Source organism: Mus caroli, chromosome 19 (assembly GCF_900094665.2).
Source record: "Mus caroli chromosome 19, CAROLI_EIJ_v1.1, whole genome shotgun sequence".
NCBI classification, from domain to species: Eukaryota; Metazoa; Chordata; class Mammalia; order Rodentia; family Muridae; genus Mus; species Mus caroli.
Window position 1 is genome coordinate 37,514,871 of NC_034588.1, and position 20,658 is coordinate 37,535,528.

The 20,658-nt window shown below is 44.9% G+C and overlaps 2 protein-coding genes across 5 annotated transcripts; one reads left to right on the forward strand and one right to left on the reverse strand.

The window, feature by feature from the left end:
• Positions 1 to 880: 880 nt before the first annotated feature.
• LOC110285715 lies at positions 881 to 2,195 on the reverse strand. The gene has a single exon (XM_021152077.1). The coding sequence runs from the start codon at positions 1,993 to 1,995 to the stop codon at positions 1,693 to 1,695; it is 303 nt and encodes a 100-aa protein (XP_021007736.1). The 5' UTR covers positions 1,996 to 2,195; the 3' UTR covers positions 881 to 1,692.
• Positions 1,423 to 19,439, forward strand: Ccnj (cyclin J). 4 transcript variants are annotated; one of them, XM_029472315.1, is made up of 6 exons: positions 1,423 to 1,440; positions 2,321 to 2,430; positions 8,059 to 8,269; positions 15,502 to 15,801; positions 15,887 to 16,046; positions 16,542 to 19,439. In XM_029472315.1, exons 2-6 carry the CDS (start codon positions 2,362 to 2,364, stop codon positions 16,942 to 16,944), a joined length of 1,143 nt encoding a protein of 380 aa, XP_029328175.1. In that variant the 5' UTR covers positions 1,423 to 1,440; positions 2,321 to 2,361; the 3' UTR covers positions 16,945 to 19,439. The 4 variants fall into 4 exon arrangements, with proteins under 4 accessions (XP_029328175.1, XP_021007735.1, XP_029328176.1 ...); XM_021152076.1 differs by lacking the exon at positions 1,423 to 1,440 and adding an exon at positions 1,631 to 1,794; XM_029472316.1 differs by lacking the exon at positions 1,423 to 1,440 and adding an exon at positions 1,707 to 1,794 and having other exon boundaries at positions 15,920 to 16,046; positions 16,542 to 19,429.
• The last annotated feature ends 1,219 nt before the right edge of the window (positions 19,440 to 20,658 follow it).

Genomic DNA, 20,658 nt, shown 5'->3' on the forward strand with positions numbered 1-20,658 from the left:
TCCCCTCAGGCCTTTGCATGGCTTCCCTATCATAAAACAACGTCCACCTATCTAGCCTTTCACTTTGTTTGCCTTACAGCACTTGTCACCATGTGGTATGGATTTATCTTTCATTTATTATGACTTTTCTCTTCCCAGTAGAATGTAAACTGTGGAAACACAGAGTTGAAGTAAGTGCCTTCTGCCCAGCTCACTCTAAAGGGAAAAAAAAAAAAAACAAAAAAAAACAGTAAGACCGAAATTCCTTTTAGGAATGTAGGCTCTAAGACCACCAGAGACATACACAGGCATGAACAAGGATGAATACTGGCATCTTATAATGAGCCATCTAAGTCTAGAATAATACATGATTTCTAAACCGGTCTCTCCCGGCAAACAACGTGTTCAAAGTAGAGACTGTAGGACAACCTGCTTATTATGGGATCGCATAGACAATTATAGTCTGTGACCCACTTTTCTGAAAAGGTTCTTAAGAAAGGCCTGGACCCTAAATCATTTGGAAGCCAAAAGCTGCTTAGTAGTCATGAATTGGAAACTGAGGACACGAGTACTATTTAAATACCATAAGACATGGAAATTTTAGCCAGATAACGTCCTTTTCCTCTACTAGTAGTCTCTTCCCGAAATGCACCGGGCTAGGCTGGGTTCTGCCAATTTTCACGTGCATGCTTCCAGTTTCTTCCCATCAGTTCCTGAATCCCTGCTCTCCCCAGGCATTGTGTAACACTGTCACACAGGGGTCTGCAGCAGCCCTTCCGGGATGGATGCAAATACCAGGGTGATAAGTCATGCTCCCGCAGTGTGCACTCAACTTTTTCTGTACTAGCCCTTTGTCACTCTTCCTCTTTCTAAACAAAATATTCAAAGTAAGGGTGAGGTTTCATGATTTATGTTTAAATATTGAAGGAAGTCGCTTTACAGTCTCTGGAAAATTGAGGGAACCCATCTACTTCTTTTGGGGTGGTCCTCCAGATACTCTCAAATACAACTGATGGGGTTTCTGTTACATTTCCAGCCCCAGTCAACATCTCAATTGACGCTGGAGTGTTCCCACCGTTTAGGGTTTCTTCCTTGACCACCACAGATGGTCAATTACATCCATTACGGATCTGACAAACCAGGTTGCTAAAGATGTCAATTCCAGTCGCAACTCGCGCGAACCGCTGAAGCGAAAGCAACAAGAATTGCTGAGTTAGAAGAGCTAAAAGGAGTACTGGGTTTAGAGGGGAGACTGGATCAGAACTCGACAACCAAAGCGCGTTAGGGACTGGTAAGAGCTAAAGCCCATTCGGAAGGCTTAGGGTAGGGGGAGGATCCCGGAGGGCAGCCCCTCGGAAGTGAGACAGCGGGCCAGATCCGAGCTGCCAAATTTTAATCGCGGGGCTGAGACATCGCATCTTTCTTTGCCAGCACCCGGGACCCATCAAAGATTCTCTGCAGGTGAGCGGCCCTCAGGCGCCGACAGACCGCCGAGGCTGCAGAGCGAGACCGCCCGGCACCGGGCAGGGGCCCGGGAGACGGACTCGCACCTGGCTCGGCCCGGCCGCCGATTGGACGGCGAGGCGCGACCCCGCTGTATCGCGAGAGCCGATTGGCAGCGCAGGGCGGCCCGTGCCCCGGCGCTGGCTTTGTACGGCGAGCCGCCTGCCGGTCCTTTAACAATGGGCGGCGCGAGCGCCCGGGTGCTGGGCCCTAGCTGAGGCGGGGGCTTCGCGGCCGACGGTCCGCGGCATGAACGCTGCCGGCGCCCCGTGCACGCCGGCCGGGCTGGGGCTCTGAGGGCCGCGGTTCCGGGTAAGAACCCGCGTGGGCCGGGCAGGCCTGCGGGAGCGCAGCGAAGCGAGGGGAAGCGAGGCGCGGAGCACGGCCGGCCGCCCGGCCTTTTGTTTGCCGCTCCGGGGCCGCGCTGCGGCGGGCGCACCGCAGACCCCCAGGGTGGTGGAGCGTGCGGGGCTGTCGGCGCGGACCTGGTCTCGCGCGCTGGTCACTCTCCATTCCGGCGACGTTCTGACAATGTCAGGGCTCCCGCGCCTAAGTGCAGGCGGCTGAGTTCGAACCCAGAACTCGGAGAGCCGGAGGCGGGCCGTCCCGCCCGGAGCTTTCGGAGCTCGCACTTTTCTGCAGTTCTTGCAGCGGGCGATTGCAGACGACTGGGTAGATCAGGCCTTGTTGGAAGATGGCTCGGGGTCGGGTCAGGTGAAGAGGAGCAGCTGCGCGGGGTGACCCGAGATCGCATCCCTGGAAGAGGGGGCGCGGAGGATCGCGGGGGGACGTGGTGGGGAGTTGCTAGCCGTGACCGTGTCTGGGGCGTGTCTTCCAGACTGAAGTTGCGGCGTCTGGCCGGGCGCACCTCCGGCTTCCATGGAGCTGGAGGGGCAGTGGTGGCGAGGACAGCTGGCTGCGGATATTCACCAGGCGCTTCGGTACAAGGTAACTCCCGAGACCCGACTTTCCCCATCCCGGCTCTTGTGCTTCCTGGAAAGGCCAGTCAGGTTCTTTACTCTCTACCTTCCAGGCCAGAGAAGGCGAGTTTGCTTATTTGTCAAAGTTAATTAACTTCTTCCTTCCCTGGGCCGCATCCGAAGAACCTGTAAATGTGGAGAAGACTGGGGCGTGGTAGTTGGGAGAAGGTGGATGGTGTTCCAATGTTGCCAGGTCGACCATGGGTGTGTGTCTGTCTGTCTGTGTCTGTGTGTGAGTGAACAGCCCTCCTTGCTTCGAACATGCTGTTGCATGAAGCTGTTGTAAGCCCTGTACATGACTCAGTTCTCCAACCTTTCCCCAAACCTGCTCTGAGACTTCGGACAACTTAATTTTCTCTTTCTCAGTTTCCCCGTCTGTAAAAGGAGAAATAACAATGACAGAACGTTCTTATGGGGTGATTGTGAAATCTGTTAAGTATGTACTGTGCAGGAACTTAGAACAGTGTAAGAGCTATGTGCTAACTTACTGTTCCTTGGTCCTTCAAATCCAGGCTATACAAAAAGCCTTAAGGTGGAAGGAGCTAGTCCTTGGTAATGTCAAGTGTAGAAAATAGACACAATGTTCTTAATAGTCATTGGAAAAAAAAAAAAAACTGCTCTTTTTGGACCAAAGCCTGGGTATTCTAACTAATGATTATAGGATGGATGTTATAAGTCAGATATATGCGATAGCCCTGCTTCTCTGACAGCCAGAGGGAAGGAAGATCCAGAATGATCAACTTAACTCAGTTTCACCTTGGATGAAAACTGGGAAAGGATCGAAACAGCTGACTCTTTAATAAGACCGTGCAGCTTGAGGCTTAAGGATTTTTGAGTGATAATAGATTTATATCTGGTGTATATGACCAAATTAAGCAGATTAGGACATGGAATCTTGGCTTAAGTTGTTAAAATTGCACCCCCCCAGCTTGAAATCTCCAAAAGTTCTTTAATAGTCCTGGCATTCAGTCTCTTACTCTGAGTACATCCCAGACCCCTATGAGATGATTGCTCTACATAAATGTTCCAACTATGGACAGGTTCTTTGGAATGTTAGAGGGAAAAGTCCCAATTCACTTTGGATTTTGGGGAGGTATATTTGGGTTTTCTAAGTGTCAGTCTTTTTATCTTTCTAGTGTGCAACAAAACTAGTTACTTGGTATAAATGGTAATGATACTTTGAGTGTGGGGGTGGGGCTGACTGTTTAAAGATTTTTTTTCATGATGATCCCTGTGATTTTTAGTCCTAATACTTTATATATAGGTAGTTTTAATCATAAATAATTGTCTGAATTGGTTTTACAGGTGATCTTAGAAGTAGAATTTTCTTTCTTTCTTTTTTTTTTTTTTAAGTTAAGAGTTTGTTGGCATGCTTATGTAGTCTCTGAAGGAGCCAGGGAATAAGGCAGCCCTCTAGTCAGGTGGATGTGGGGGATTACTTCTGAAGCCTGTCTCAGGCCACCTGTTGTAAACTACTTGGGGTTGTCTTTAAGCTCTCTGTAGACGATGGTCCTGATTTCTGGCAATAGTAACACAGAGGATTTGCATTAATGTGTAGGACTTGAACTTTACAGCTGGAGAGATCACTATTTGTAGTGCACTCGAGTCAAGGAAGTTAAATAAACTTTTCTCATTAAAAATGCTAAAGTCAGCTATTAATCGGTGGTTTGATCATTTGTTTGTGTGGCCTGCTTAGTACTTAGCATATTCGAGGTGTTAGATCAGTAACTAGTGTGACCAGCATGGCCCTTGCCGCCAACAATCTGTTTGATAAGTTGAAGGCATCTGAATGTAGCGCTTCCCCAGGGCAGTTACCCTTCATCTTACCCTTCATCGGTGAACGATGGTCTAAGTTTAGACCCACCAGATTTTAAAGAGATAGTTGATGTGACCAACATTGTGTTGACTGGGAAGAAGTGAAGAATAATGAATGCCAACTGGGCTACTTTTGTAAATACGGTTTCCCACTCAAAAAGACTTTAAGTGCCTATCAGTCTGCCCCATATTCCAGTCCCGTAACTCTCTGGAAAATATTGAGGAGCCACAGAGACAAATGGAAACAATCACAGTTTTATGAGAAACATAAGAAAATATCAGTCCAAGGAGTTAGTTGTAGTTAGTTGGTAGTTTCCTAGAGGCCTTTATTTCCAAACTGGCTAGAGAGGAGACTTTAGGTGGTACATTTGGCTTCCCTGTACTTTGGTCCTCCAAATTCCTGATCTGATCCTCCGGAACAAGGCACAGAGAAAGATAGCGGAAGAAAGATGTACTGAGAAAGTATAGTTTCTTTTCCATACCTGCGCAAAGACAACAGGTTCTGACAGCCTTCTGATCAGCACTTGTACTTTCCCACTGAAGAAGACAAGTGACCTGTGTTGTTATGTTAGTTTAACTCTTCTGTGGAGGCTGGGGACGTAGCTCAGCAGGTAAAGGTACTTGTGATCCGAGCTTTACCCCTGAGTTCACTTAAAGATGGAAGGAAAAAAAATCTCTCCGTGTGTACAGCATGGCATTGCGCCTACCCACAAATACCATGACTCACACAGCAATAACAGTGAGTAAGAATAAAATCTCACTGATGACCCTGGGTTCCAGGCTGGCTTTATAACTGTTGGTAAAATTAACATAGTTAAAAGTAAAGCCCACCAATATTTTCTAGATAGGACCACCAGTTTGTCTTTTATTTTTTCCATAATTGAGTTTGTTATCAACTGATGGAATGACAATGAGAATACAAATGGAACTTTGAAAGACAAATAGTTATGATTCCAATACCCCCAAGCTAGCCCTCCCCTGCCATTTTCACTGTCTTTGTCCAGGCATAGGTATATTTCCCATCTGTTTTAATTTGGAAAACGTACCATGGCATAGTATTTTCTATCACAAACTTTCTATTTACAAACTTTTCTTTTCTTTTTTTAGGGTACTTTTTTTAGGGTACTTATTTCCCTTTTAGAATTTTTTTTTGTTTGTTTGTTTTTTTCGAGACAGGGTTTCTCTGTATAGCCCTGGCTGTCCTGGAACTCACTTTGTAGACCAGGCTGGCTTCGAACTTAGAAATCCGCCTGCCTCTGCCTCCCGAGTGCTGGGATTAAAGGCGTGCGCCACCACGCCCGGCTAGAATTTTTTTTTATTGAGTATTTATTTCATTTACATTTCCAATGCTATCCCAAAAGTCTCCCACCTACCCACTCCTACTTCTTGGCCCTGGCGTTCCCCTGTACTGGGGCATATAAAGTTTGCACGACCAGTGGGCCTCTCTTTCCACCGATGGCCAACTAGGCCATCTTCTGATTCATATGCAGCTAGAGACAGGAGCTGGGGGTGGGGGGTGGCTAGTTAGTTCATATTGTTGTTCCACCTATAGGATTGCGGATCCCTTTAGCTCCTTGGGTACTTTCTCTATCTCCTCCATTGGGGGCCCTGTGATCCATTCAATAGCTGACTGTGAGCATCCACTTCTGTGTTTGCTAGGCCCCAGCATTGTCTCACAAGAGACAGCTCTATCTGGGTCCTTTCAGCAAAATCTTGCTAGTGTGTGCAATGGTATATTCAGGCTTCTTTTTCTAGAACTCCCTCTCCCCGTGGCCAAGCTAGGTCATCTTTGGTGTTCTCAACAGTGTATTTTATGATCTCTGCATCCCAGTTCTTTTGAGTTTCAGCTTTCTAAACTAAAACTAAGTGTTCATTGTGGAACTTCCCAGTTCTCAGGTACCTAGCCCAGGAACCACTTTGAGCCTCTGTGACTTTGATCAAATACTTCGTGTTAAGTGGGATTATATTAACATAATAAGTGTCCTTTTGTGTGACTAGTGTATGATCTCCCAAGTTCACCCGTGCAGCATATGTCACAGTTTCCTTTTGAAAGCTGAACAGTGTGTGTGCGTGCACACATCTGCTCATCCGCGTTTGGGTTGCTAGTTTTGCTTTTTTTTTTTTTTGCTCATTGTGGGTAATGGTGTTATGGACGTGGGTGTGCAAATGCCTACCTATCTCCCTGCTTTCAAATACGTGGGATATATAATTAAAAGTGGAAGTGTGGCATCCTGGGGCGAGTGTTTTGAAAAACTACTGGACTGTTGCCTCCAGCAGTTACCTCATTTTATTTTACAGTACGATTGGGCAGGGATTCTAGTTTCTGCGTGGCCTGGTCAGTGCTTGCTACTTTCCCTTTTATGAGGGCTTTCTGGGAATGGGGTTGCTTTTGATAATAGCACTCTAAATGGGTATGAGGTATTAGCTTGTGGTTTTGGTTTTGTATTTTCTTCATGATTAAAGCTGTCGAGCATCTCTTTCTGTGTGTGTTGGCTTCTTTATGTTTTTTTCTCTGTATGTTCCATTGAGGTCATGTGTGAGTGGTACGTGTACATAGGTAATACTCTGGGTGTCTTCCTCCATCCATTGCATTGCCGTGGGAAAGGATCTCTCACTGAACTCTCTTTGGCTGGGTTGGCTGACCAGCAAGCCCTGTGAGTCCGCCTGCCCTTCCTTCCCCTGATGCTGGAGTTAGAGGCATGGGCAGCTGTACTCAGCCGTTCATACAGGTTCTGGGATCTGATTTGGGTCCTCGTGCTTTCCTAGAAAGCTCTCTTGTCCTGTCAGCCATCTCCTGAGCTACTTTTTCTGTTTTCTTAGTGAAAATGTCCAAGTTATTTTCCCACTTTAAAATTAGATTGTTTTATTGCTTTTAAGTTGTAGGAATTCTTTCTGTAATTTGGGAAGGATTGGGGAATGTATCTAAGTAACGGGGTGTCTAGTCCGTGCAAGGCCATAGGTTCAATTCTTCACATTCTAGAATAAGAGAAAGGAAGCTTTAAAAGTGATTTGGCTCCTAACGTCTTATCAGATATATGAATTTAGACAGTTCCTCCTGTCCCGAGGGCTGCCCTTTTCACTCCGATGGTTTCCTTCAAGATACATTTTCTTTACGGAGTCTCATTTTTGTTTTATTTCTCTGTGCTTTTGGTTGTGATTCTGTTGTGATTACCTGTAAGGTTTAGTCTCAGCATCACACTGATCTTACAAAATGAATTTCAGAGCTTTCCATCTTGATACACATTTGGATACTCCCCCCTCCCTGTGTGTGTGTGTGTGTGTGTGGTGTTTCGTGCTGTGAGAACTGAGCCCAGGGCTTAATACATGATAAGAGTATGCTCTACCACTAAGTTATATTCCCAGCCGCAGAGTCTCCTAATAATACAAAATTTTAAAACACATTGTTTGATACTGTCTTGATTAGAACAATTTTAGGAATATAAAGGATGGTGACAAAATAAAGATCGTAAGGGATAGGAGGGAAGTAAGATTAAAAGAGGCTGACAGGTTCTTTCTGGTCTCTACAGCCCTGCACAGGCCCAGGAGCCTACTCACCATTCCGCTCCCATTCAACCAAAGCTTTGACCTCCTTGGAGAAAGAGTGTATTTGCAGTGTGGTTTTTCTTAAAGCCATACACCTTCCACTCAACTTCATTGCTGCGCTCCTTTCAAGCAAAGTGCGTCTTTAAGCTCTCACTACACAATCTGTTAGGAAAACAATGTTGAGTCTTGATATTATGACGGTACGTCTATATATTAAATATTCCTCTTCTTGATCTAGGAGCTGAAGCTGCCTTCTTACAAGGGCCAGTCTCCTCAGCTGAACCTCAGGCGGTATTTTGCTGATTTGATTGCCATTGTGAGCAATCGCTTCACCCTCTGCCCCCCTGCCCGCCATCTCGCCGTCTACCTGCTGGACCTGTTCATGGACCGCTATGACATCTCCATTCAGCAGCTACACTTAGTTGCGCTTTCCTGTCTGCTTCTAGCAAGTGAGTATGAACCACAGTGACTTGACTCAAGGTAGACAGTGCTGACAGGATAAAACCAGAGAACTCACCGAATTATTGTCAAATCCTAGTCACTTCCCGTTTATTGCTTTTAGGAAATTTATATTACAACTTTATATTATGGTTGTTAGTTGGATATTAAAAAATAGTTCAGGCTTTTTTTTTTTTTTAAAAACAACAAATGCCTAAACCCTACCTTATCAAGATTGATACAAATACAGATTCTAGGCACCACATACAGTACAGGTTAATTGTCAACTAAACGTGATTTTGAATCTCCTAGGAGACACACTCTGCATATGGAAATTTCCAGAGAGGTTTAACTAAGGAGAACGTTGAGTGCAGATGACACTACCCCATAGGCTGGGGCCAGGACTAAACAAAGAGGAAAAGAGAAAGCCAGCTAACTCCGTGCATTCCCCTGCCTCCGCTTCCCTGTTCCTACCACTGTGTCTTCCCCACCAACGATAGAAAATCCTTCTCCTCTAGCTTCTCGTCACATGTTTGGGAATAGCAACAAGAGTGGTATCTAAGATACTGTGCCAGAATTTGAGTAATAGGGGCTGCATATTTTTATTTTTAACACTTTAAAAATCCCACGGGTGATTTTGATGGACCATTTTGATTGAGAACTAATTTTTCTTGATCAGTGATTGGACAGCCAGAAGCCATTTTGGGGACGTGACTATACCTAGTGTGTAAATGCTTTGGATGCTACTAAATATGCTGTAATTCGAAGGACAGGTCCCTGGAACTGAGATTCTCTAACTCAAAACATGAATGTAGCTGACGTTGAGAAACTCTGTCTTAAAGGTGCCACACGCTTCTTTGTCTTGGCTACTGTCACGAGCTTACTGAACTTGACTGGGTTCGATGCAACTGATACGAACGTGGCTTCAGTATATAATCCAACTGAAGTGTACTTTAGGCCTCTCAGTGCCAAACCTCACTTTGAGGTTTGTAGTGTCTGCACTAAAGAGAAAGGACAATTAAAATTGAGTTTCTCTCTAGTCAGTAGTATAAAAAGGTCACGTTTGATATGAAGTGGAATTGATAATGTTGTTTTTATAGTATCCATGCCATTAAACAGTATTTCAAAGTAGCATATAGTTGCTATCATCACCCTTGACCTCTGATGAAAAGTTTGAATCCAGTATGGCTGCTATGATAAGAACATTCCCAATAGGCTGTGAAGCTCTTAGACATTGACAAACCTAAGACCCAGCGCGTTACTAGGTGATATCACTTCCAGACCTGAGCCTCTTAAGTTTTATTTTCTTACCCTGAGACTTCTACTTCAATGACTTTTCTAGAACCCTTCTTACAAATCCAGTCGAGTCTCCTCGTGTGCCTCTTGAGCCAAGTTCTTATCAGAATACTCCGTACTTCCCAAATATCTTACTTCCCCCACTAAAATCTGTTTTCCTCTAAGATCTATACACACAGTGACCACGGTAACTTACAAAGGCATGTAGTGGGCTCGCCAACCTAGAGGTGGCAGAGTCCATGGCCTTTGTGGCAGAGAGCATGGCAGCAGGCAAGCATAGTCCTGGAGCAGACGCTGAGAGCTTACATATTCAGACAACAACCATGAGAGAGAGAGAGAGAGAGAGAGAGAGAGAGAACCAACTGGAATGGCAGGGGCTTCTGAAACCTCAAAGCCTACCCCCAGGGACACTCCTCCAACAGGGCCAAAGTTCCACTCATGGGAACCAAGCATTTAAACATATGAGCCTAGGGTACATTCTCCTTCAATCCACCGCAGTCACCTACTGCTGGAAGAGCCAGACCCTTTTACCTGTTCTCCTGAGAGAACCGCTTTTGTATTCCACTTTCCCACTGTAGAATGGGGCAGGCAGGTCCAGGGTACCCATGAGCCCTACAGAGCAAGTGTAGTGAGAGTTGGAACAATTGTCTTCTCTAGGTCAGGAACTGAGGAGATTGGAATTTAGCAAGCAATAGTATAACCTCCCCTCAGACTCTAATACTGTGTCAGTAAAGCTTAGTGTGCTTATAAACCAATAGTTTCTGATACTTTTTATAAATTTGTGGAATTATTTTAGTATTTCTTGTATTTTTTTTTTTTTTTCTTTCTAAACTCTTGCCTCCCCCAGGCTTTCTCTTTATAGTCCTGGCTGTCCTAGAACTTGCTCTGTAGACCAGGGTGACTTCAACCTCAGAGATTCTGCCTCTCTGCCTCTCTGCCTCTCTGCCTCTCTGCCTCTCTGCCTCTCTGCCTCTCTGCCTCTCTGCCTCTCTGCCTCTCTGCCCCTCTGNTGCCTCTCTGCCTCTCTGCCTCTCTGCCTCTCTGCCTCTCTGCCCCTCTGCCCCTCTGCCCCTCTGCCTCTCTGCCCCTCTGCCCCTCTGCCCCTCTGCCCCTCTGCCTCGCATTTGCTGAGATTAAAGGCATGTTCTACTATACCCAGCATTTCGTACATTATAGCACCTGTTTTCCTCCATTTGGATACCAGTGGCAGCTCTCCATTAAAAAGACTAACTTCAGATTCTGACTGCCTGCTGTCTGTTCCCTGCATATGAGGCTGTCTGAAATAAAGAATAGTTCATAACTATTAGATCAAGAGGCAGTTATATAATAGATTGGATGCTGTGTGTATTGTGGCCAAAAACAGATTGGAGTTTGTATGTTCTTGGAACTAATGCTCACTGCCTGCCTGGGAAGTACACCTGGAAGTGGGAAGAAAGGGCCTGCACGTTATCTGATTTGAAAGCAGTTTGTAGTATTTTGGAGTCAGATTATAGTGATAGGTTTTGTAGGTTTGAATCTTCAATACAATAACACATTTCAATAACCCTGGGTCTCGGGTTAATTCTCTATAAAACGGAAATAAAGACACTTGGCTTATAAAGTTGTTCTGAGGAGCAAGTAGAGCCACATAGGAAAACTGCAGTTATAAAAAGTGTAGCATTGTACTGACCAGTTTCTCTGACACTCCTGAAGAGTCTGCCTTTTTCTACAGTAGAACTGTGTTTTTCCGGAAAGTAACTTCTTAGACTTCAGCTGTTCTCCGAGGCTCGCTCTGGCTCGAGCAGCACTGGGCTCACAGGCAGTTAGGAAGCCACCTTGAAGCAGAGCTTCGGATAGATGCTTGTGATCATGGGACTTTCCGTCCTAGGCTGTTAGTGCAATAATTTGTAGCAAGTGTTTGTTTCTCTTGGCTCACCGATACCGTCTTAAGTTTTTCACTTTATTTTTTATTAGGTGAAAAGTTAAAGCTTACCGTGGTTTGATTTACATCTTATTTTTTAATGAATTTCACTTCCTTGCCCCCCACGAGTGGCCTTTTCCTGCTCTTTCTCCATTTCTCTTTTAAGCTGATGGCCTTAGTGATTTGTGAGGATTCTTTGTGTATAGTGTAGATGACTTTCCGATTTAGTAATGAAGGGAAAGAATACTGGCTGAGCTCCAGAGAGCATCGTCTGCCTAGTCACTGTATTGGTGTCTCTGCCACGATGCTATCATTTGCTGCTGTCTTTGAAAACATGTGGTTTCCATGGCTGATCTGTACAGTTCCTGCAAAGGAAAGACACTGTGGTATTTTGTTTCTGACCTCTAATTCTTTATTTTCTGGGAAGCAGATATGAATTTCCTGTATCCTTGTTTCCTGTTTGGGTCCTTTATCAATATAGTCATATGGCTTCTGGTATTTCCTTTCAAGTGAAAAAAAACCCTGATCTTTGTGATCTGTATATGAACAAGCAGATTTAAATGACACGGAGCAGTTAACACAGTGGTAGGTGCAAATGCATGTAGCTCATTTATGTTTTCACACTTCGTGAAAATCTTGTCCATGGAGTTGAATGTGTACCACTATCCGTAATGAAAAGGTTTCCAAAAACTTCAGACTGAATTAGAATCCCAAATGTGGTTATTACCCAGCATGTCACTTATTTATCTGTTGGTTTCACTATATAGCTGGCTGACATGAAACCTCCTAGGTAGACCAAACTGGTCTTAAACTCACAGAAATCCACCTGCTTCTGCCTCCCTCCCAAGTACTAGGATTAAAGGCCTGTGCACTGTGCCTGGCATGAAATGTATTTTATTTTACTTTTAAAAGATTTATTTTTATTTTATGTGCATTCGTGTTTTGCCTTTATATGTGTCTGTGTGAGGGTATCGGCTTCCCTAGAGCTGGAGTTACAGACAGTTTTGAGCTGCCACATGGGTCCTCTGGAAGAACCTGAGCTCTTGATGGGCAAGCCATCTCTCCAGCCCTGTGCAAGTCATGTTTAAGTTTGAGAAACAGCATATAGACTACTTGACATTGACAGCTAAATATTTATAAACATAGATAAAGTCTGTCATCCAGATAGCTGTTCATGTAGTCTGGCATCGCGTCTTGGTTTAGAAATGCAAGTTTGGGAATTAGAAGTTGTCCTCTGGCCTTCAGTTTTGGTTTCACTAGACTTCTTTTTTGTTCCTGGGTGAACTGGCTAACCTTATGTAGTGTCTTGATTTCTTAAGCTTGAAATTGACCCTAAATAGTTTTTATTTTTTGATGATGAAAGTTTCAAAGGGAGAATTTGAAGCACCCTTGATCCTTGAATTATGGTGAATTATGGCATATTAACTTTTTCAAAGCAACTTAAAATATGGCATAAATAAGCTCATTAATTTTTATAACATTCGTTTGAAGTGTGCAGCCAGTCCTGCTGCTACACAAATGGCCAAGTGCGTGAAAGCCTTAGTGACTCATCGGCGACTGAACAAACACCTGCACCATTCTCCTCTGCAGAGCTTTATGTAAGTCCTCTGGGAGCACTGACTTCCTTTCCTGCTCCGTGGCAGCGCTGAGCACCGCTGTCACGCGAAGGCCACTGTGGTGGTGGTGTAAAATGCCATTTTTATATGACTTGAACTAGGGAAGGCTGTCTCGATTCCTAAAGTCTGAATTACGTAACTTTTGCTCCTCAGCAGTAATCCTTAGAGTGATTTTGAGCTGGAGGTGGCAGCGGGGTGGGGTGTATCTGGGGTTCCAGATGCTCAAGAGACCAGCCTAGGCAATGGAAACAGGGTTTTCAAATTAATACTGAAAAGGGCCAGTAGTGTAGTTCAGTTTTACAACAGTTGATTAACATGTATGTACACAGTTCATTCAAGACCCACATGTGGTTTAGATTTAAAGAAGTTCACAGCCTCTCTAGAGCAAGAGTAGCTGTCTCCTGCATCTTTGGGTTTAAGTTTTTCTCTGGCATCAGGGACAAATCTTTGAGCCCTCTTCTGTTCCCTAAGCAGACTCCTAGGGAGCTGCTCCTAGGTTCGCAGCAGCACTTTCTCTGTCTCCAGATGAGCCAGAGTGCACAGAGCCCCTCTGACTACCCACGGCCAGCACACTGGCCAACCGAGTGGCCTTGGCCTCTGCTGTCTGTGGTAGCAGCTTTAACCAGTGTTACAAATCCACCCCTGCAAGAAGAAACCCTTCACCAGGGAATGTTAATTTCCTTGCTTTGGCAGACTTACTTTCTTTTACTTGTAAAATGTTTGTAAATTGGGTAGATTAAAATTACAAGGTTTCCATCGACCATAGAGCACACATGGTGGGACTCATGGCTCCGGCTGCATATGTAGCAGAGGATGGTCATGTCGGTCATCAATGGGAGGAGAGGCCTTGGGTCCTGTGAAGGCTTGATGCCCCAGTATAGGGGAATGCCAGGCCCAGAAAGCAGGAGTTGGTGGGTTGGTGAGCAAGGGGAGGGGGGAGGGGAGGGGGGTTTTCAGAGGGGAAACCAGGAAAGGTGATAACATTTGCATTGTAAATAAGAAAATATCTAATAAAAAGAAAAAAAGAGAAAAATAATAGAACGTTTCCAAGGAAAGCAGATGATATTGTAATCGTTATCAAGATGTTAAAATAATTTTTATATATAATAATGTGTGCTTCTGAAAAATAACTTTCTAACTAGCTTTGAACAAGAATTAGTGTAAAATCCCTTGAGTGAAATCTGTAATTATAACTTTTAAATTTCAGTGTAAAATAGAGCGCAGTGCTGAGAGAGTGTGTCCTTTAATCCCAGTCTCTGTTCTTCTGTGAACCACCATGCCCCAGAGACAGGCATAGCTTATGAAGTGTCCGAGTGCACTCTTTATGCCTAGGAGTGCTTATTTGGAAATGTAAATGTAACTTGTTTCATAATCCGTAGAAACATTTTTCTTAGGTGGAAAGGAAATCTTACCCCTCCGCTGTGACTAGCTGGAGCATCAGATGAGCATTTTCTAAGAAGTTAAGGCTTCAGATAGTGAGCCCTACAGTGTGACCGTCACTCCTGTTCTTCTTTGAGTAAGGGATTTAAAAGAGGATAAGAATTCACCCCCCCCCACCCCCGGCTTTAAAACATTATTGAAGGGAAGGAAAGCCCACCCTTGGGTGTATGTGCTGTGTGAAGATCAGAGGACAACCTGTGAAGTGACCTCTGCTGCCACCCTTGGGGGTTCTGGGCATGCACTCAGGTGTCCAGGCTTGCACGGCGAGCACTTCTAGCCACCGAGCCGCCTCAGTGAGCTTGTGCAGACAGTTTTTCACTATACAGCCCATATCCTACTTCCTGTTCTGTGTCAGCTTCCCAAATGATTACAGGCACGTGTATTGTATGCACGCACCACCGTACCTCATCCCTCTCCTTTTCTGAAAAATAAACTTACAGAAAGGAGACATAGAGGGAGGTTTATTCTTTGTGCTTTTGTTTGTGAAATAGCAGTGAGTATATTAGAGGCGTCCACTCGGGGTTTTTCCTTCCATAGTTGCTTTTTCTCTGCCCTTGAGATTATGCTGAAAACTTGCCAAGATTAAATATGCTTGGTGCTTACTGGTTTTTCAGAAGTTAAGAGCTACTAGTTCAGTGGCTGAGCACTCCGCCACATAAAGTTCTGATGTTAAATTTTTGACACTCTAAAATAATGTTCTGCAACTACCCCCTGCCCACCAAAATGATACTTTCCTGAAAAAAAAAAATCAACTGGCCTTGTTAGCATATATGACTGTTTTCTTTATGCCACAGGACACTGTTCAAGTGCACATTTCTTTTCAGAGAATGGTTAAAGGTCAAGGGTGGGGAAATTCTAGGAAGAGGATGACATGGAACAGATGCAAGGACATCTGTGTGAGATGGAGGAGACTGCTCTTAAGTCTGTGTCCTGCTGGAAGACCTCCAACTACCACTCTGCTGACATTTTTTTTTCCACTCCTTTTTACAAGGCAAATTTGAAGAAAAAGAAGACAGCGTGCCTAAGCTCGAGCAGCTCAATAGTCTGGGCTGTATGACCAACATGAATCTCGTGCTCACCAAGCAGACCCTGCTGCATATGGAGCTGCTCCTGTTAGAGACCTTCCAGTGGAACCTCTGCCTGCCCACGGCTGCCCACTTCATCGAGTACTACCTGTCTGAAGCCGTGCACGAGACAGACCTTCACGACGGCTGGCCGATGGTTTGCTTGGAGAAGACTAAACTCTACATGGCCAAATATGCAGATTACTTCCTGGAAGTGTCTCTGCAAGGTGAGTGGCTGAGAGTGGCCTCAGGTGACTGTGCATGGTGACTCCTGTGTTCTGTTGCTCAGGCTCGTTTTTGATGTCTCCACAGATTATGCCTTTCTAAATTATGCACCTTCTTTAGTAGCTGCTGCGTGTGTGGCTTCTTCGAGGATTATCCTTCGTCTGTCTCCAACGTGGCCCACGAGACTGCACCGTCTCACTGCCTACTCCTGGGACTTCTTGGTGCAGTGTATCGAACGGCTGTTGCTGTAAGCCTCTTTGCTCTTGCATTTATAGTTTCTAGTTAGCATTTTCCTTTGTGTATAGTGTATCCTAGCTACTTCTCAAAGGCTCGAGGTTCTTAGGGTAATTCTGTCAGTTGCCACTGCTGTGAACAATCGTGCTCTGCAGCCAAGGAACATTCTTTGCCTGTGATCCTGTTACTGGTACGACCCTCAGTATTTGGCGGGACACGGAGCGGTCCAGGCCGATCTTACTCCATTCCCTTCTCCATACCACTGAATTTAAGGGTTGCCAAGATGTGACCTCAAATTCCTAGTTGTAAAGAGTCCTCAAAGCCACCAGCACTGTTCATACCAAGATGAACACTTGAGAAAGGTACAAGGAAGGTGTCACTTGTTGAAATGACAGTGACCTTAGGTGGCAGCAGTGGTGGTTTGTGGAGTGAGCAGTGGCAGAGGCGGGAAGCGGGCTTTGCTGCATCCTGCCCGAATGGTGTTACTCTTCCCTTTCTTTTGTCTCAGTGCTCACGATAACGATGTGAAAGAAGCAAACAAGCAGAGGGGACAGTCAGCTCCTCAGTCGGCACAGCTGACTGTGTTCCAGACAGCGCAGCCCTCCCGGCCGGTTCACTTCCAGCAGCCTCAGTATCTCCATCCGAGCTCCCTGCAGTACCGACGACATCCTGTGTCAGAACAGCCCAGCCGTCAGCAGATTGTGTCTACCACACACACCTCGTCTTACACGCTACAGACTTGTCCCGCGGGCTTTCAAACGAGTGTTCAGGGCCTTGGCCACATGCAGACTGGTGTTGGGATGTCCCTGGCAATACCAGTAGAAGTTAAACCCTGCCTCAGTGTTTCTTATAACCGGAGTTACCAGATAAACGAACATTTCCCATGTATTACCCCATGCTTTGAGAGGTGATGACGTATGTATGCAGGCCACAGACGATCCAGACTGTTCTGAGATGGTTAGCTCTGGAGCAAGCCTTTTGTCTTCCTTTTCAGAAGGAAAGGATACAATCAGTACCACAATGCAACGGGCCCCAGCACCGGAAGACTGAGTACCAATACCCCTTTCAGAACCATGAGTGCTTAGGAGGACTCTGCATGGTACTGACGTGTCAAATCCTGTGTGACAGAAATGTCCCAGTTCCTGACTGATGGTCCAAATATTTCAAGATGCTCAATACAGCAGAAAATTTGCCATTCTAAGATTTGACCTGTGATGGGCTTTGGCCTTATGCTGGCATATATGTCAAAGACTTAGTGTTTATCTGTGGACTTGCCAAACCATCTTTTATGAAGGAAGTTGCAGTATTAATTTTTGAAGAATTGTTTTAATCTTGCAGCTCAGAGGTTTTTTTTTTGTTTGGTTTTTTTTTGTTTTTTTACCTACTGGTAGGTTTCTAAATTCAAACTCACCAGTTGCTACATATACTAATCTGTGCAGTTAAAAAAAAATCCAGATGATTTTTATATAACTTCATATCATAAATACAGGTGCTGGATTTATATACTACAATTAGGGGCGAAGCAGATCCATACCTTGAAATCATGGTCATAATTTTGGTTTTCCTCTGCTGCCTTTTCCCCCTAAGTGATCAGCCCCGATTCTTCAGGGTTAAGCACATTTAACTCAGGGACCTTGTAGCACTTGGAAATACTTGGCTCTAACCGACATGCCTTGGGAGTATTAGGACATGAACTACCCGTGCAACATCAGCTGCAGTGCTCCTGCTGGGATAAGAATCGATCACGGCACAGGTCGAATGAAGTGGGTCCTGTGTTCGTGCACGGACAGGCTGGGCATCACCCAGTGATGCCCAAATACTCAGATTGGCTGTTGTTCCTGAAGGCAGTTTTCAGGAGAAGGCATTCTATAAAGTGTCAGTGCTAGAGTCGAGTCAGGTAGGATTGTTCTTGAGTTCAGGATGGCTAGGGTAGTGCTCAGTGTGGGCTGACGCAGCACTTTGTTATGAAAGGGTGGTTCAGTGAGCACCCTTGGGATCCAGCAAGTCAGGCAAGCAGGGGTGCTGATCTCAGTAGCCGCTTTCTGTGGTTGGCTGTGTACCTGCCCGGGGACAAGTCATTGTATTGGTAGTGAATGAAAGCAGCAGTAATAGTCATACCCGGGGCAACCTGGCCATAAAATACTGTCAGGAAGTAGGGAGGAGAACAGACTTCAGAAGTAAAAAGATAACTGATAAACTATAAGCATAGTACTCCTATCCATGCAGGAGGAAGGAGCTGGTGGGGGGGGGGCACTTTCTGGTTTAAAATGAGTAAGGCGTGTTTGTTTTTATAAGATAGCACTTGAATAGAAGGGAAACTGTGGCAGCTATGAGACACAGTGTCTATTGGCGAGAGCTCGCTGTAAAGATGTGGGTATGCAGCAGGAGTCGGTGGCCTTTGCTGGGAAGGGACGGAAGGGCTCCACAGCCTGATTGACTGACGGGCAGCTCCGGAGGAGAAGTGCCCGTGGGCAGCAGCTGCCAACAGGAGTTCTTCCAGAAATGTGCTTTCCTTACAAGGAAGCTAACTTTTATATTTAGCACACAGAAGGCCTGGTGATGAAAACCACTCAGGTAAGAACACTTGTGACAGTTTTCAAGCATGAAAACTGTTGTAGGAACGTATCACTTTTCCTCTTTAAAAAGGCTGCTAATTGGATTTTATAATTCTTAAGAAAACTTGAATTAGGAGGAGGAAGTAGGTTCAAAAGATAATGTATCTTTCCCGTTCACAGATAGAGGCCTGCAGCATGGAGTCCAGTGTTCAGTATTGTAACTACCTCAGTAATGCTATGAATGTAAGAGATTGGGAGAGAATCCTAACTTGAAACAACAGCCAGTGCCTGTGGTGATTTAATGTCTTGTCAGTGCTTTTATTGATTGGTTATGTGTCATTCTTGTTGTCAAAGAATACTTGCCTTTTTAAAGAAGCTTATTAACACTTTCCAGTTTATATTTAAAAAGCTAAAGAACACTGGATTAATCCTTTTTGGGGGTAGAGTCAAATAATTGATGACTATTGCTGCATACCCGGATGGGGAGGCTGGAGAATCATGATTATTTTTAAAAACAGCAGAATTCAGTATATAATGCAACTCAACAACAGTTAGCTGGGGATGGGGGTGGGGGTTGTTTTGTTTAATTTATTAATTAGTCTTAAGAGGTTTTTTTCTGTTTTATTTTGAGATTACTGGACCATCATTAAATGTGTACTGTGAAAAGATTAATGATGTGTGTAAAGGACTTAACCAGAGTCCACTAATAAACACTATTCAAGTACAAAAATGCAAACCAAATATCTGTGCTATGACTAACTACAAACAGTGAGTATGGTGCTAAGTCTACACAGCAGGGTTAGATGAGTGCTGTGCACTTGATTTTAAAATAAAAGTAGTTTTCACTAAAATGGTCTTGCTGCTTTTGTTTTAAATATGGACCTGTTGGCCGTGACCTCATCAAGCCATTTTGTCATGTGTGTCAAGCTTGCCGTCACAAATGTATTTAATAAGAGGTGTCCAGATATAGAGCATTGTGCAGGGACAGGAAACATTTGTCCCTTTGTGTATCACATCCTGAGCATCGAAGCCCATTAGAGCTTAGCCGACGACTCTGTTGCCTTAAAATGAGTTGTGTGGTTTTTTTTTAATTGAACACAGCTCTTTTTCATATAACATTCTGATAACTTCTCCCTTATTTCCCAGATCTTCCCTCTCTATGGAACTCTGAGCCTCTTTATCTCAATCTTTAGAAAGCAAACAGGAAAAATAAAAACAAAAGCAGAGCACAGGATAGAGCAAGACAGAAAAGTAAAAGCACACACAAATACACACACACACACACACACACACACACGCACGCACGCACATGCACGCACGCACGCACTCGAGTGCAGGGAGCGGGCACACAGAAAACCCATTAAAGCACAAAATCACTAACAAAATATAGAAGTAAAAGACCAAGGGGGGAAATGGCCAAAGCATCAGGAAACAGACAAAACAAAGCAAAACCCCAAAAAACAACCCCCCCCCCAAAGTACCATTGCGTTCATTTTGAGTTGCCCATCTCCTGCTGAGCATGGGGCCTGCCCTTGAGTGGTTTGTGTACTCAGGGAGACTCCATTGGAGAAAATAACTTCTCCTTTGTGTGCTGTTGTAAAGCAACAAGTGAGCTTGTTTTATTCACCGAAGAATAAATATCATTTGTTCTTTAGTTTAGCTGAAGCCTCAACAGGCATGACTAGGCATTAGCACCTGCTCTTATGTGGTGTCCCTTAAGGCTGAATTTAGGAAGCAGGAAAAGGCACAGCAAGTGTTCTAAAAGGGCCAAGCTTTGCACTGTGACCCTAACCCAGGAAGCGAGTTGCTAAGCAGCTGCTTCTGAGGCAGATGGTGACGCCACCACCCACCACCACCGAGGCGGTGGCTTACACTGACCTCCGTGACGTGGCACCCTAGAAACAATGAGATGTAGAGCCTGGGACTCTAATAATCATCATGTTGGTTGGGGAATCACTCAAAACCCGCTTTAAAATCCTCGTTGCCCTTTTTAAAGTAATAAGAACAGTCAGTTGGCCGCTTACAGCTTGACCTCGCTCCATCTGGGCACAGCCTCCACCCCACTGTTAC

Bases quoted from the DNA above. Each gene is read 5' to 3' on its own strand.
- LOC110285715 (XM_021152077.1), bottom strand. From the start codon at position 1,995: ATGGAGAGTGACCAGCGCGCGAGACCAGGTCCGCGCCGACAGCCCCGC.
- Ccnj (XM_029472315.1), top strand. From the start codon at position 2,362: ATGGAGCTGGAGGGGCAGTGGTGGCGAGGACAGCTGGCTGCGGATATT. The intron at 2,431-8,058 runs GTAACTCCCGAG...TTCTTGATCTAG, and splicing joins ACCAGGCGCTTCGGTACAAG to GAGCTGAAGCTGCCTTCTTA. The intron at 16,047-16,541 runs GTAAGCCTCTTT...CTTTTGTCTCAG, and splicing joins TGTATCGAACGGCTGTTGCT to TGCTCACGATAACGATGTGA.